Source organism: Rattus rattus, chromosome 3 (assembly GCF_011064425.1).
Source record: "Rattus rattus isolate New Zealand chromosome 3, Rrattus_CSIRO_v1, whole genome shotgun sequence".
NCBI classification, from domain to species: domain Eukaryota; kingdom Metazoa; phylum Chordata; class Mammalia; order Rodentia; family Muridae; genus Rattus; species Rattus rattus.
In genome coordinates, this window is record NC_046156.1 from 219,221,392 (window position 1) to 219,233,533 (window position 12,142).

The window sequence follows — 12,142 nt, forward strand, 5'->3', positions numbered from 1 at the left end:
ATGAGGGTGTTCCTCTCTAAAGGACTCGGGAAACCAGTTTTTTACAGTTTTCCCCCTGTGCTTGGATTGGGTCTTCAGTGTGAATGGTTCGAAGACTCCATTAAACCATGGTGAATGCTGTGACCCACGAGTGTTGGTGATTCTCACTCTCTCCCCACTGGTGTTTCTTTGCTAAATGTGTGTGCATCTGCCGGAATCATCGTGTACTGTCTGAGATGATTCATTTCATCACGAGGCAAATGGGGGACCATATGACAGATAGGGAAAAGGCAGGCTTACTTTGTGACAGGACTGGAATGAACCTATGTACCTGATATGTACCAGAAAACTCTTGTCTACCGAGATGTGATTCATAAAAGTAATTCTGGCATCTTACCTGTCACAGTCGTGAAAGACGAAGTTCCCACTCATGACGGTGTGTGCATTTTGTCTTTATAGGACTTTTCAACATGAATTTTACGGAGCCCAGCCCACTGGCGCAATCAACCGTAGTGGGTTTTCCGCCTGAGTTAGAAAGTCTCACACCCGTGCCTTCCAATGAGACCACTTGTGAAAACTGGCGGGAGGTTCACCATCTGGTGTTTCACGTGGCCAACGTTTGCTTCGCAGTTGGTTTGCTAATTCCCACCACTCTCCACCTCCATATGATACTGCTCAGAGTGATGCTGTCTATAGGTGAGGCATCCCTAGCTTTGGAATAACGCGCGTGCAGTTGGCACCAGATGGGTTTCGAGCATGCAGGAAATGCTAGTCTCTGGGATCTGGTCAGCAGTCTGTCCACTGACTTAGAACGTAGGTGTCCACACAGTCGGCGCCTCCCTTCCGTAGCGTGTGTGGTTTCCTATACTCTTAATACTCAGGTTCCACATGTCAGGAAATCCATTCCTGTGCAAGCATGTAGATGTTGGAGCCAGGGCGTGCGATCCCCGCCCTAATCCTCTGCTTGCCAACTGTGCGACTTGAGCTGATGGCTTTAACTTTCTGTCACTCCGGGTTCCCCTCGCATCAAAGAAGGGTGAACCTAAAATCCACCTTCTCGGGCTGTTGTGAGAATTAAGCAGATGTATATGTTGGGATAGTACCTGGCACAGAGAAAACAGTGTCGCCTCAACCATTGTGATTTGAAAAGACCGCTTGGCAATAAAATCAGTTCCCGTGTGCAGTGATTCAAGTGGGACATTTGTATAAAATGTAAATGATATGAATATTTTGGCTCTATCACATGATTGGAAGCCTTGCTTATTCACGCTAAAATGCTAAACAATAAATCTACTGTTTTATCTAGTGATTATTAACAGTTCTTCATAGGATTTCTCTCCCCAGTTCTCCATTCATTTAGGTGCATTTTTTTTATACTTGTAAAATATCCGGCAAAGACTGAGGAAGCCGGTCTCCTTCCTTGTAAAACCAGACGGCCTGCCACAGTGTAGGGGGTCAGGCGTGCACGGCAGGTCTATACCTAGTAGTGCCCAGAGCAAACAGGGGTGGCAGGCTCCATGGGAATGGAAGGCAAGGTCCTCTGTGGCAGTGCCGCTGGCTTTGGAGAGATGACCAGGGTTTCTCTTAAGTGTGAGCAGCGGGTAAACTGGAGAAGGGCACAGAAGAGATGAGACTTTAGTGCAGTGCCAAGGGAGACTAGGTTTTTATGCTTGAAGTGTATAAAAACTGGCAAGGGACGGAGAGGGCAGCTATGCATCAGCTGTCGGGACTTCTGGCTTCCACGTGTTTAACCATTGCAGGGGGACGTAGTTGACTGGCGGAGAACCCTTAGTCCAAGCTTTAAGTATTAAGACAAGAGTTCTGGAGGCAAAGTGTGCCAGAAAGCGTCTATGTAGCCTGATAACTTTCACCCATAAATAAAGAAACTGAGGCCCAGGAAGTAAAGAGACCAGATTTGTTCAGATCTTCCACTGGTATGAAGTCCAGCTTTGCACATAGCTGACCTTTAATGTGAAAAATTTGCTTCCATGTGAATATGAATCTGTGCGTCTGTGCCTTAGTGGTCACTTTCAACTAGAAGTATAGAGATTAGAAAATAAAGACACTCATACAAAGCAAGAGAACTGATGAGAAAATACAGGAAGAGGCCAGTCGGCGAATGGATCACCAAGTGAAAATCCAGGCCACTTAAAAGTTTAGTGAAACGCCTCCTGCCCTTGGCCTGGGGCTGCCGCTCGTTGGCATAGAACTTACCTATGTTACGTGAACCCCTAGGCATAGTCAGCACCCAAGAGACAGGACCAGAAGTTCAATTATCCCCTCAGCCGCACTGAGGGCTCAAGGTTAGCCTGAGACTCAAGGCGAGCCACATGAGACCTTGTCTCCAAACACCAAAGTAAACGGGATATTTTAGTTCACTAATCATGGAAATACAAAATGAAATATAGTACGTAGCTCCTTATCGAATAATGAGGTTTAAAAAATTAAGAGTGGGATTGAGCCTCACTTTATAGACTGGGCTGGCCTCAAACTCGCAAAAAGACCCCCTGCCTCTGCTTTCCAAGTGCTGGGGTTCAAGGTGTGTGCCACTGTGCCTGGACAGGAGTTTCGAACTTTATAATGCTGACGATGCAATCCTGGTGTTCCCCCCATGAGTTCGGTAAGTTTGTGGAAACCTTGTGGGAAACATTTCATCGGTGTTGCCTGAAGCTGTGATAGTCTTTCCCTTGTTTGCCTTAAGCTTCAGTTAGGTAAGCAATCATAAGTGGAGAAATATTTTTATACAATGCTGCCTTTTTACTTACCCCAAGGTATACTCTCATATAGGTGTAAACCACCATATAGGTGTACAACATCATATAGGTCTACACCATCATATAGGCAGTGCACCAGCATGGCTGTAATCCCATTGAATAAAGAGGCAGAAGCAGAAAGGTTTGGAGTAAGGATAGCCCAGGCTACAAAGGGAGACGCTGTCTCAGAAAACTACAAATTAGAGAGCTAGGAGTGGAACAGGCTGATAGGGTACTGTCTGCAGTCCCTGCACTCCAGGTGAGATCCTGCAGATAAAATACAATGAAATAACAAGAACCAAAGAAACCATGTGTGTGTGCTGTGTGTTGATGCTGAGCTGTGTGTATTTGTGGTATGTGTATGTGTGTATGTATGCTGTGTTTTATATGTATGTTGTATGTGTGATGTATATGTGGGGGACGTATTGCTGCGTTGTATATGTGGTTTGGTGTGCTGTGTTATATATATGTATGCTATGTTGTGTGTATGTACTGTATCTGTATGTGTATGTAGTGTATCTGTATGTGTGTGTGTATGTGGGGTGTTGGGTATGGGATGTATATCTGGGGGATGTGTATATATGTCTGTGCTGCATTTTGTATGTGTGTCTGCTGTGTTGTGTTGTATGTGTGTGTATATGATGTGTTGTGTGTATGTGGTATGTGTGTGTATGTTGGTGTATGTGTGTGTATATGTATGTGTATGTGTGTATGTGTGTGTATGTTGGTGTATGTGTGTGTATATGTATGTGTGTGTATGTGTGTGTGTGTGTGTGTATGGTGTATGTGTGTATGTGTGTATATGTATGTGTGTGGTGTGTGTGTATTTGTGTGTGTGTGTGTGTGCTTGTGTGTATGTATGTGTGTGTGGTGTGTATGTGTGTGTGTATGTGTGTGTGTGTGTGTGTGTGTGTGTGTGTGTGTGTGTGTGTGTGTGTGTGTGTGTGTGTGTGTGTGTGTGTGTGTATGTGTGTGTATGTGTATGTGTGTGTATATGTGTATGTGTATGTATGTGTGTATGTGTGTGTATATGTGTATGTGTGTGCATGTGTGCGTGTATATGTATATGTGTATGTGTGTGTGTATGTGTGTATATGAATATGTGTGTGTGTGTGTGTGTGTGCGTGTGTGTGTTCCAAATCCCAGAGTATTGCCTATCAGGGGGCAGATGGTTGAATGAGTTACATTTATGCCTATCATAGTGATTACAACCCCCTTACAAAGGACTTTGATAAGATGGGAAACTCATTGCCTTCAGTATAAGTTCTAAGTTTGTACCCGTAGTAGGCTTATTTCAGGTGAAGCCATGTGAAAACCTTAAGGCAGTATTAAATCTCAACTGTGGTTTTCTTTAGCTGGTGAATTATGGTGGGTTTTTTTCCACTTTAAAAAAAAATTCTTATCCACATTCCTTTAGTCCCAGCCCTCAGGAGGCTGAGGCAGGTGAATTTCTGTGAGCTCAAAGTCAGCCTGGTCTACAGAGTTGAGTTTCAGGACAGCCAGAAATACATAATGAGACCCTGTCTTAGAAATCAACCAACCAAAAACATTGTTTCTATAGAAATAGCAAAACTTGTAGTTTGGGTCGAGGTGTGTTTCCAGTAATGAACTCAAATGGAGATGTGGTATTCAGCTTAAGTGTTTCTAGAATGTGCTTGATTTCTAGACAGAGGAGGGTTACATTCGTTAAGTTATTTGCAGAGTCTGTTTTGAGTATCTAATACGTTGACTGTTCCTCAACAGGATGTACCCTCTACGTGGTCTGGGCCACTCTCTACCGCTGTGCCTTGGATATGATGATCTGGAACTCGGTGTTCTTGGGTATCAATATTTTGCATCTTTCATATCTTTTGTACAAGAAAAGACCGGTAATTACTAAAAATTTTTAAATAAGAGAGTGACTTTAAATATGAAAGCTTTTTAATAGCACTTCATTCAGACTTGCGTGTGTGCACCTGACAGCCTTGGTCCCCCTCAGATATTCAGAATATTGAGCTTTCTGGGTAAATGCCTGAGAGAAAAACATTTGAAATCTGTGAAATTCATCTAACAAATGAATTTTTCAAAACTTTGACTCGCTGGAGCATGAAAAACATGACTAATTCTGTCTTTTTTTAAAGGCCTATTATGTGACTATTTCCTGGTCTGGTGATACTCAGATATCACTTGGGAATATCTTTGCTTAATTATAAAATTACTGATGGGCATCTTCCATTTCACACTAACGATTAGCAGATGGCCCGTTCTGTTTTCTTAATATAATGCTTATCTTTCTTGAGCCTAAACTACTCACGTGAAGAAATCAGTACCTTTGGTGGCCTTTTACCAGAATATCCATACTTAACTTTTTATGTGGGACCCTGGCTTCTCTTACGGTGTTTTCTCAGTAACAGAGCGCATCTGAGTACAGCGACACACCCAGCATTCCCTGGGGCAGGTGGAGGTCAGCAATCCCAGCATTCCCTTGGGCAGGTGGAAGTCAGTGATCCCAGCATTCCCTGGGGCAGGTGGAGGTCAAGGCCAGCCTAGTGAGTTTGGAGTCAGCTTGGAGCTGTGAGTGACAGGGTCCCGCTTTCAATTTTTTTTAAAAAAAAAAAAAGGAAAGAAAGAAAGACAATGAAAAAAAAAAAAAACCCCAAAAAACTACAACATAACCTCCCCAAAGCATAAACCTAGACACAAAATAGAAAGCAGCTGGGTTTCTAGAAATCGAGACATCCGTGCTCGCGCCGACTGCCCTAAGCACAAGCATTCAGTGACCTAAGACGGTAATGCTCATCCTAGCTCTCTGTTTAGTGTAGCAAACTATTAGAAACACAGATGCTATGTTTCCCCCACTATCCTGTAACCTGTCACACAGCAGCTCAGTTTGGAATGCTTTCCCGAATTGTTCAGTTTTTTGTTTTTTGTTTTCTCTGTGTTAGGCTGTGTAACATGATCTAAAGGTATCCACGATGCAAGGGCTTCTCTCCTCGCCCACCTTATCCGTTGGCTGGCGTCACGGGTTCAATCCCATCATCTTACTCATTTCAGGGTCTCTGCTGAAGCAGCAGACTCTCTGGACTCTGCCTTCTCGTGGCAGAGGGGGAGTGGCAGGTCAAAAAACACCCGCCGTCTCTTAAAACATCTGCTCAAGGAACTAGAAGGTGACTCGGTGGTTAAGAGCACTAGATCTAGGGTTAGTTCCCAGCACCACGTGCGAGCGCCCATTCATCTGTAACTCCGGGTCCAGGAGATGCAGTGCCCTCTTTTGGCCTCTATAGGCACTGCATGTACGTAATGCAGACCAAATACTCATGCATAACATTTAAAAACGAAAGTCCAAAAAGAAAATCTGCTCAGAAGAAATGTATCACTTCTGCTCATATTTCATTGGCCAAAGCCGGTGGCATGCCCAAGCCTGCTAGTGTTGGAGGTAAGGCAGGCTAATTCTCTTTAGGACAGCAAACAATTGAGGGCAATAATGTAGTCTCCCACATAAGCTGTTGTAGCCTCGTGTGCACTGGAGGTGCCCAGAGAAACTTTTGACAAACAAATGCTTCCAAAGAAGAGAACCTGGTCAACCTCAAGAAGAAACTGGGTCTTGATCTGAGGCGTAAGAAGAGCAGGACAACGTATGTTACTAGCCTGTGACAGGCCCTGTGTTCATCACTGGGCCTCAGTCTACCGACATGATTGGAGCACCAGAAACCATGCAGCAGCTGGGTTCTTGGTTTCTTTCCCTCATACTATCACTTCAGTCAATCAACTAATCAATCAACTAACCCACCATCCAATCAGTAGATAAATAAAAGATTCTTCACAGAAATGAAGCAGTGGAACAGAGACCTCAGGTAGAAGCGGCTCCCGTAAGAGAATTTTGTACTCTGCGTCTGTAGGTTTCACCATGTGTCTGTCAGGCCCTTCGCTGGGTCAGAGTTCATCCACAGTGCAGGATGGTTTCCCATGCACCCAATTACTGTGACTTCCAGACACCGCTGTATGCAGACCCGTGGCAGGCCCTGGCCTGAGAGAATTGGCAGAAGATAATTAACACAGTACTGCTGTCTGGAAGCCAGCCTCACTCTTCAGTGGGATCTCGGCTCCGTGTAGTTTAGGCTAGGGTGAACCATAAGCTCTTCACCCTGCCCTTTACTTTGCTTATGCAAGTGTGGAGCCCTGAGTGGTGGCTTTCCTGCCTCGAGGCATTAAATAATGACACAGAGATTTTTAAAAAAAGAATGTTCAATGCATCATTTTGTAAATTTGTTTTTATATCAGTTCTTCCTTCCTCACTCTCATAAGTTAAGGTTATTTTGTCCTTTGAAACAGACATTGTTCTGCTGCTAAGGCAGGAAGGTGTGACCCAACAAGCCCCCAAACCTCCAGCAGTCGCTCCGGAGTCCGTATAAAGAGGTGCGCCTGATCTTAGCCCCCCACCCAACCTCCAGGCACTTCAAATAGACTCTGAGCTTTGAGGTTCCCTTTTAAAGACCCCACTGACACATACATCTAGCCACTGCTGTGTATCATAGCTTCGTTTACGTTTTAAATCCATATTGTGCCTCCAAGAGTCAGTGTCTGGGGGCTGCTTCAGTGCAGGGCCTTGGCTTTGCTGTCTTTCAGGTCAAGATTGAAAAGGACCTGGGTGGTGTCTACCACCGACTGTTCGAACCCCTCCGAGTCCCTCCGGATTTGTTTAGAAGGCTAACTGGACAGTTTTGTGTGATCCAGACCTTGAAAAGGGGCCAGGTTTATGCCACGGAGGACAAAACCTCAGTTGATGACCGTCTTAGCATTCTCCTAAAGGGAAGGTAAGTGTATGTAGAAAAGGGCATTCCTGGGTTTCCTTCGATCGATCTTTCGTGGCCTCTGGGAAGGAAACGTTGCCACTAAAGGAAGAAGCGATGACTTCTGGCGAAGGTCAAATTTGCGACTTAAATTTGGGCCGCTGTGGAGCAGTGTGCCTATAACAATGGGCAGACACCAGGGCCTCAAATCTTACTGATACCAAATTTTTCTACAGGGAATATTTTTTTAACCACATTGACTTTTTGCTTGAAGTTAATGAGTCAAACTTTAAATGTGTTTAAACTGAATTTCGGAAGCTTGCACATGTCGCAGAGGTGACGTGTTTAGTTTTTGAATGCCAAAGTATATATGGATCATCTGAGTGGAGAGTCACCAGTGTTACTGGGCAGAATTATTTCTGTGTTCCTTTGATGGTGGTTTTAGATTGTTGTTGTAAAAATTATTAAAAAAAAAATGCTGTCTTTTACCCCGCGCTAGATCGAGCACCGCAGTGCCCCAAGACATCTGGTAGATATCTTCCTCTCAGTCAGCAAAGCGTCTCACCCGCTCTGCTCTATCCCATATCACACTGCCGATGGCTTCTCTCTGAGCCTGGCAACAATCTCTCTACCCATCTTCAAGCCAGGTTGCCACCATGCCAGAAATATACATCCCAATTCCATGGCAGCCTAGTGTCCTAATGTCTCCATACATTCTCTTGAATTCAATGAAATCGCCACAGGAAAGAACACAAAACACAATAACCTCTGATCTAATTGATACGATATAATTTGCTCACCTAGACACACAAAGCCCTGTATACATCCATCCCTTAAGAATATTCATAACCACCTGTAAGGGTGCAGAGAGGAATCTTAACATCCACCTCCATGTTCTTCTCCTCGCTGCTTCTCTTCCTCCTGTTCCAGTCTCCTCCTCTTCCCTCAGACTTTTCTCCCGCCCATCCTTCCTTCTCGTCCAGTGACAGGCCTCGTTCTATCTTGTACCTGCCCTCCCCTGTATGACATCATCCCACATTAGATGATGTCTCAAACTCCCGGGCTTCAGCCTCCTGAGTGTCTGTATCTATGACTGCATGTTACCAGGCCTGCCTTGAAACATAGTTACTAATAGTATCCCTCTTCCTCTCGAATGTCTGTGGTACACAAATTACATAGTCACTTCAACTATAAGAGAGGCAACAATGTAAACCGTGGTCTGGATTAATAATGGATGCTGGTTCTTTTTTTTTTATGACATTTTAAAAAGTATTTTTGTCTCTGGAAGTGCGTTAAATTGTGTCCATCACCTGTGGAACCTTTAAAACCAGGACAACTCCATTATGACTATAATGTTGTGGGGATGAAAACAATTAGTTTGGTTATTTTTGTGTGAAATTCTATGTGTTACCATTTGACTTCTGTTGCCAGAATGAAGGTCTCCTATCGAGGACATTTTCTGCATAACATTTACCCGTGTGCCTTTATAGATTCTCCCGAATTCAGATCAACGCAGATGCACAAGGGTGAGAAATTCCAGGTATGATTTTGGCTTTGAAGAAGGTTGAAATCATTCAAATCAAGCAAACTTAGGAAAGTGACTATAATTTCTTCTTAGAAGGGATGTAGACGCATTGGTCTATAGTATAACGCCATGAAGGACAATGCTTCTCAACAGTGTTTGTGTGCACTCAGCTGGAGGTGGAGGTCTGAAAAGCAGTGCTCTAACCTAATGGCCATCCTGCTAACACTGTTATTTCTGGGGTGGGAGTTTGCCTACTATTTTGTTTTTCAAAACATTTTAATCATTCTATAATACTTCCATTAAAAAAAAAACATTGTTTTGGGGGTCTGGCTGTGCCGCGCTCCCAGAGGACCTCAGTTCCTTTCCCAGCACCCACCGGGCAGCTCACAACTGGCTGTGACTCTGAGGACTCGATGCCCTCTTCTGGCTTCTGCACTTGAAACACAAACATGCATTCAGGCAAATGAGTTCACATAAAAATACAATCTTTCTTTAAAAAAAAAATCAATTTTTTTATGAGAAAAATTCTATCACTTGTAGATAGTCCATGTTCCTAAACATATTATTGATGGCCTTTCTTAGGGAGAACAGGACACGGGCTTTACTATAGGGAACAAAATAAAACCTCTAATTGCTTCACTTTTTTTTTTAAATAGTTAGTGTTTAAAGGCAAAGAGGAACTTCCTCATAGAATCAGCAGTTCAAATGCTATTCCGTTTAGTCTTCTTTTATTTTTGAAGAATTGCTCTATTGTATCGCAGCTTGTTCCGATTATTTCCAAATGTCCCTGGGCCTCCTGTTTTATTTGTTATTCTCAGGAAAATAGCCAAGAACACAAGTCTCTGGATAAATAGCAGGAAGGAAATATTCTGGTCACAGTGTTGCTTTAGCAGGACATAGAATTGAGGAGAATATCAACAACCTGAGAATCAGGACCCATTCCTGTCCCTTGCTAGGGAAATCTTGTAGGCTCAGTTTGGGATGCCATTCAACTTGTGATGCCGTAGACTGGACAGGAAGGGAAAGTGCAGTTTCATTTGTTTCATTAGAGTTTCAGCCCTGTCTTGGGGCCACTCTGCTTGCATAAATGGCCTGGGCACTTTTGGAATTTGTTACAGATGGGCATATTTACTAGAAGTACTACTTTTAACTCCCTGACTGTGGGGGTTTGAATGAGAATGGCCCCCATAGGCTCATGTGCTTGAATGCTTGGTCCCAGTTAGTGGAACTGTTTGGGAAGGATTAGGAGGCGTGGCCCTGTTGGAAGAGGTATGCCCTTGTTGGAGAAAGTATGTTACTATGAGCAGGCTTTGAGGTTCCTAAAGGCCAGGCCCTATTTGTGTGTGTGTGTGTGTGTGTGTGTGTGTGTGTGTGTCTGTCTGTCTGTCTGTCTGTCTGTCTGTCTGTCTGTCTGCCTATGTCTCTGCTCCCTGTGGATCAGGGTGCAAAGCTCTCAGCTACTGCTCCAGTGCCATGCCTACTCCCCACCACATAATGGACTAAGCCTCTAAAACTGTAAGCAAGCCCCAATTAAATGATTTCCAGTGTAAGAACGGCCTTGGGCATAGTGTCTCCTCACACCAACAGAACAATAACTAAGACTCTGACAAATGCAGTGTTGTTCCCATGCTGGCTGCGCTTGACACATAGGAAGAGAAGGCTGGTGCGGTGTCCTCGCTGCACTGACTTCTCACTGGGGAAGCCATCTGTGTCCTGGGATGCATGCTCCTGTTTGAGCAGTGAGTTTAAGCACCGCCACTAAAGAACCAGGAGAGAGCCAGTTCTCTTACTTCTGACTTCCTGACAGGTGGCCTCGTATAATAACTTAGTCTCTCATTATCCCAAAGAGACCAGGATTCAGTTTGGGATAAAAACTAAACCTTTGATTGAGAAGCAAGGGATTCTGGAAAAGCCGGGTATAGAAATGTGTGGCCCCTTCCCACTGGACACCAAGTTATGTTTATGAGTAAGCTAACAAAAAGTTACTGCCTATAACAACAGTTTTCTTTGTTTGGGGGAACTGGGCTTTAGTAGTTGAGAATTATTCCCAATTAGTGTGAGGATTACAAGAACATGATAAAATCGTGGATTCATCCTCGCTAATCTCCGCCAGCTTCCCTTGGCACCGGGTGTGGCATTTTGTCATTTTGTGGTATTTTGTGATTGCCAGTAGCCGAAAGTGCACTGCCATCAAATCTGTGCCTGGAACAGTTAGAGCCAACTTCATCAGAATGAACCCAGGGAGAGGCCGTTCTCTGACTGTTGACAGAACATTTCTGCAGTCAGATATTCAGTGGGAAATTGCTGTTCCACAGTATTTTATAGTATTGCACACCAGGGCACTGTCGTGCATGTGTATCTTCCTGAGCATGGTCCTGTCCTTCCTGGGAGCACTCTGCTAAGGTCTTATGTCCCCTGGAAGACACGAGACGAGATTTCACATATCTCAGACTGGCCTTGAACTCTGTGTGACCAAGGATCTCCACGAGCTTTGAATCTTCCTGCTTCTGCCTCTTGGGTACTCACTCAGATTGTAGGATGTGCCATTACACTCTCTGTGCAGTAGTGGGCATCAAATCCATGGCTTCGTGCGTGCTAGGCTGAGCTACACCCTCAACTATTGATTGATTGATTGATTGATTGACTGATTGATTGACATGTATTCTCACTGTGTAGCCCAAGCTGGCTTTGAGCTCACTGTATAGTCCAGGTTGTCCTCGAACCAGTGATAGTTCTCTTGCCTCAGCATTCTGAGTGCTAGTACTATAGGCAGGTACCACCACTCTAGGCTGTTTCTGTCAGCTCATTCTGTGGTCAGGTGAACTGTACAATGGGCGAAAGGGAGGAACTGTAAGGCAGCATAGAACGTCCATCCCTTGGTGTATATCTTAGTAATTCTGATGCTGCAGGCAGACTGACCAGGCTAAGAAAATGGGTCCCAAGGTTCATTGTCTTTAGTGCCTGCTGTTGGGGAACTTTCAGACCAGACTCCCATGTACAGAGGTTGACAGGGTCTTTGGTATCAGTATTACAAGATATAGAAGTGGTGTGTGGTGTTTATGTTTTTCTTCTACAGTTGAGTATCGAGTAAGCATTCCTGATAAACATGTTTCTTT

General features: G+C 44.2%; 1 protein-coding gene across 1 annotated transcript in view; it reads left to right on the forward strand.

Moving 5' to 3' along the window:
- Positions 1 to 444: 444 nt before the first annotated feature.
- Bves (blood vessel epicardial substance) overlaps positions 445 to 12,142 on the forward strand; it is a 34,801-nt gene continuing 23,103 nt past the window's right edge. The window contains exons 1-4 of the mRNA XM_032896902.1: positions 445 to 675; positions 4,476 to 4,600; positions 7,338 to 7,525; positions 8,933 to 9,041. Coding sequence (XP_032752793.1) covers positions 450 to 675; positions 4,476 to 4,600; positions 7,338 to 7,525; positions 8,933 to 9,041 — 648 coding nt within the window. The 5' untranslated portion in view covers positions 445 to 449. The remainder of the gene's footprint in view (positions 676 to 4,475; positions 4,601 to 7,337; positions 7,526 to 8,932; positions 9,042 to 12,142) is intronic.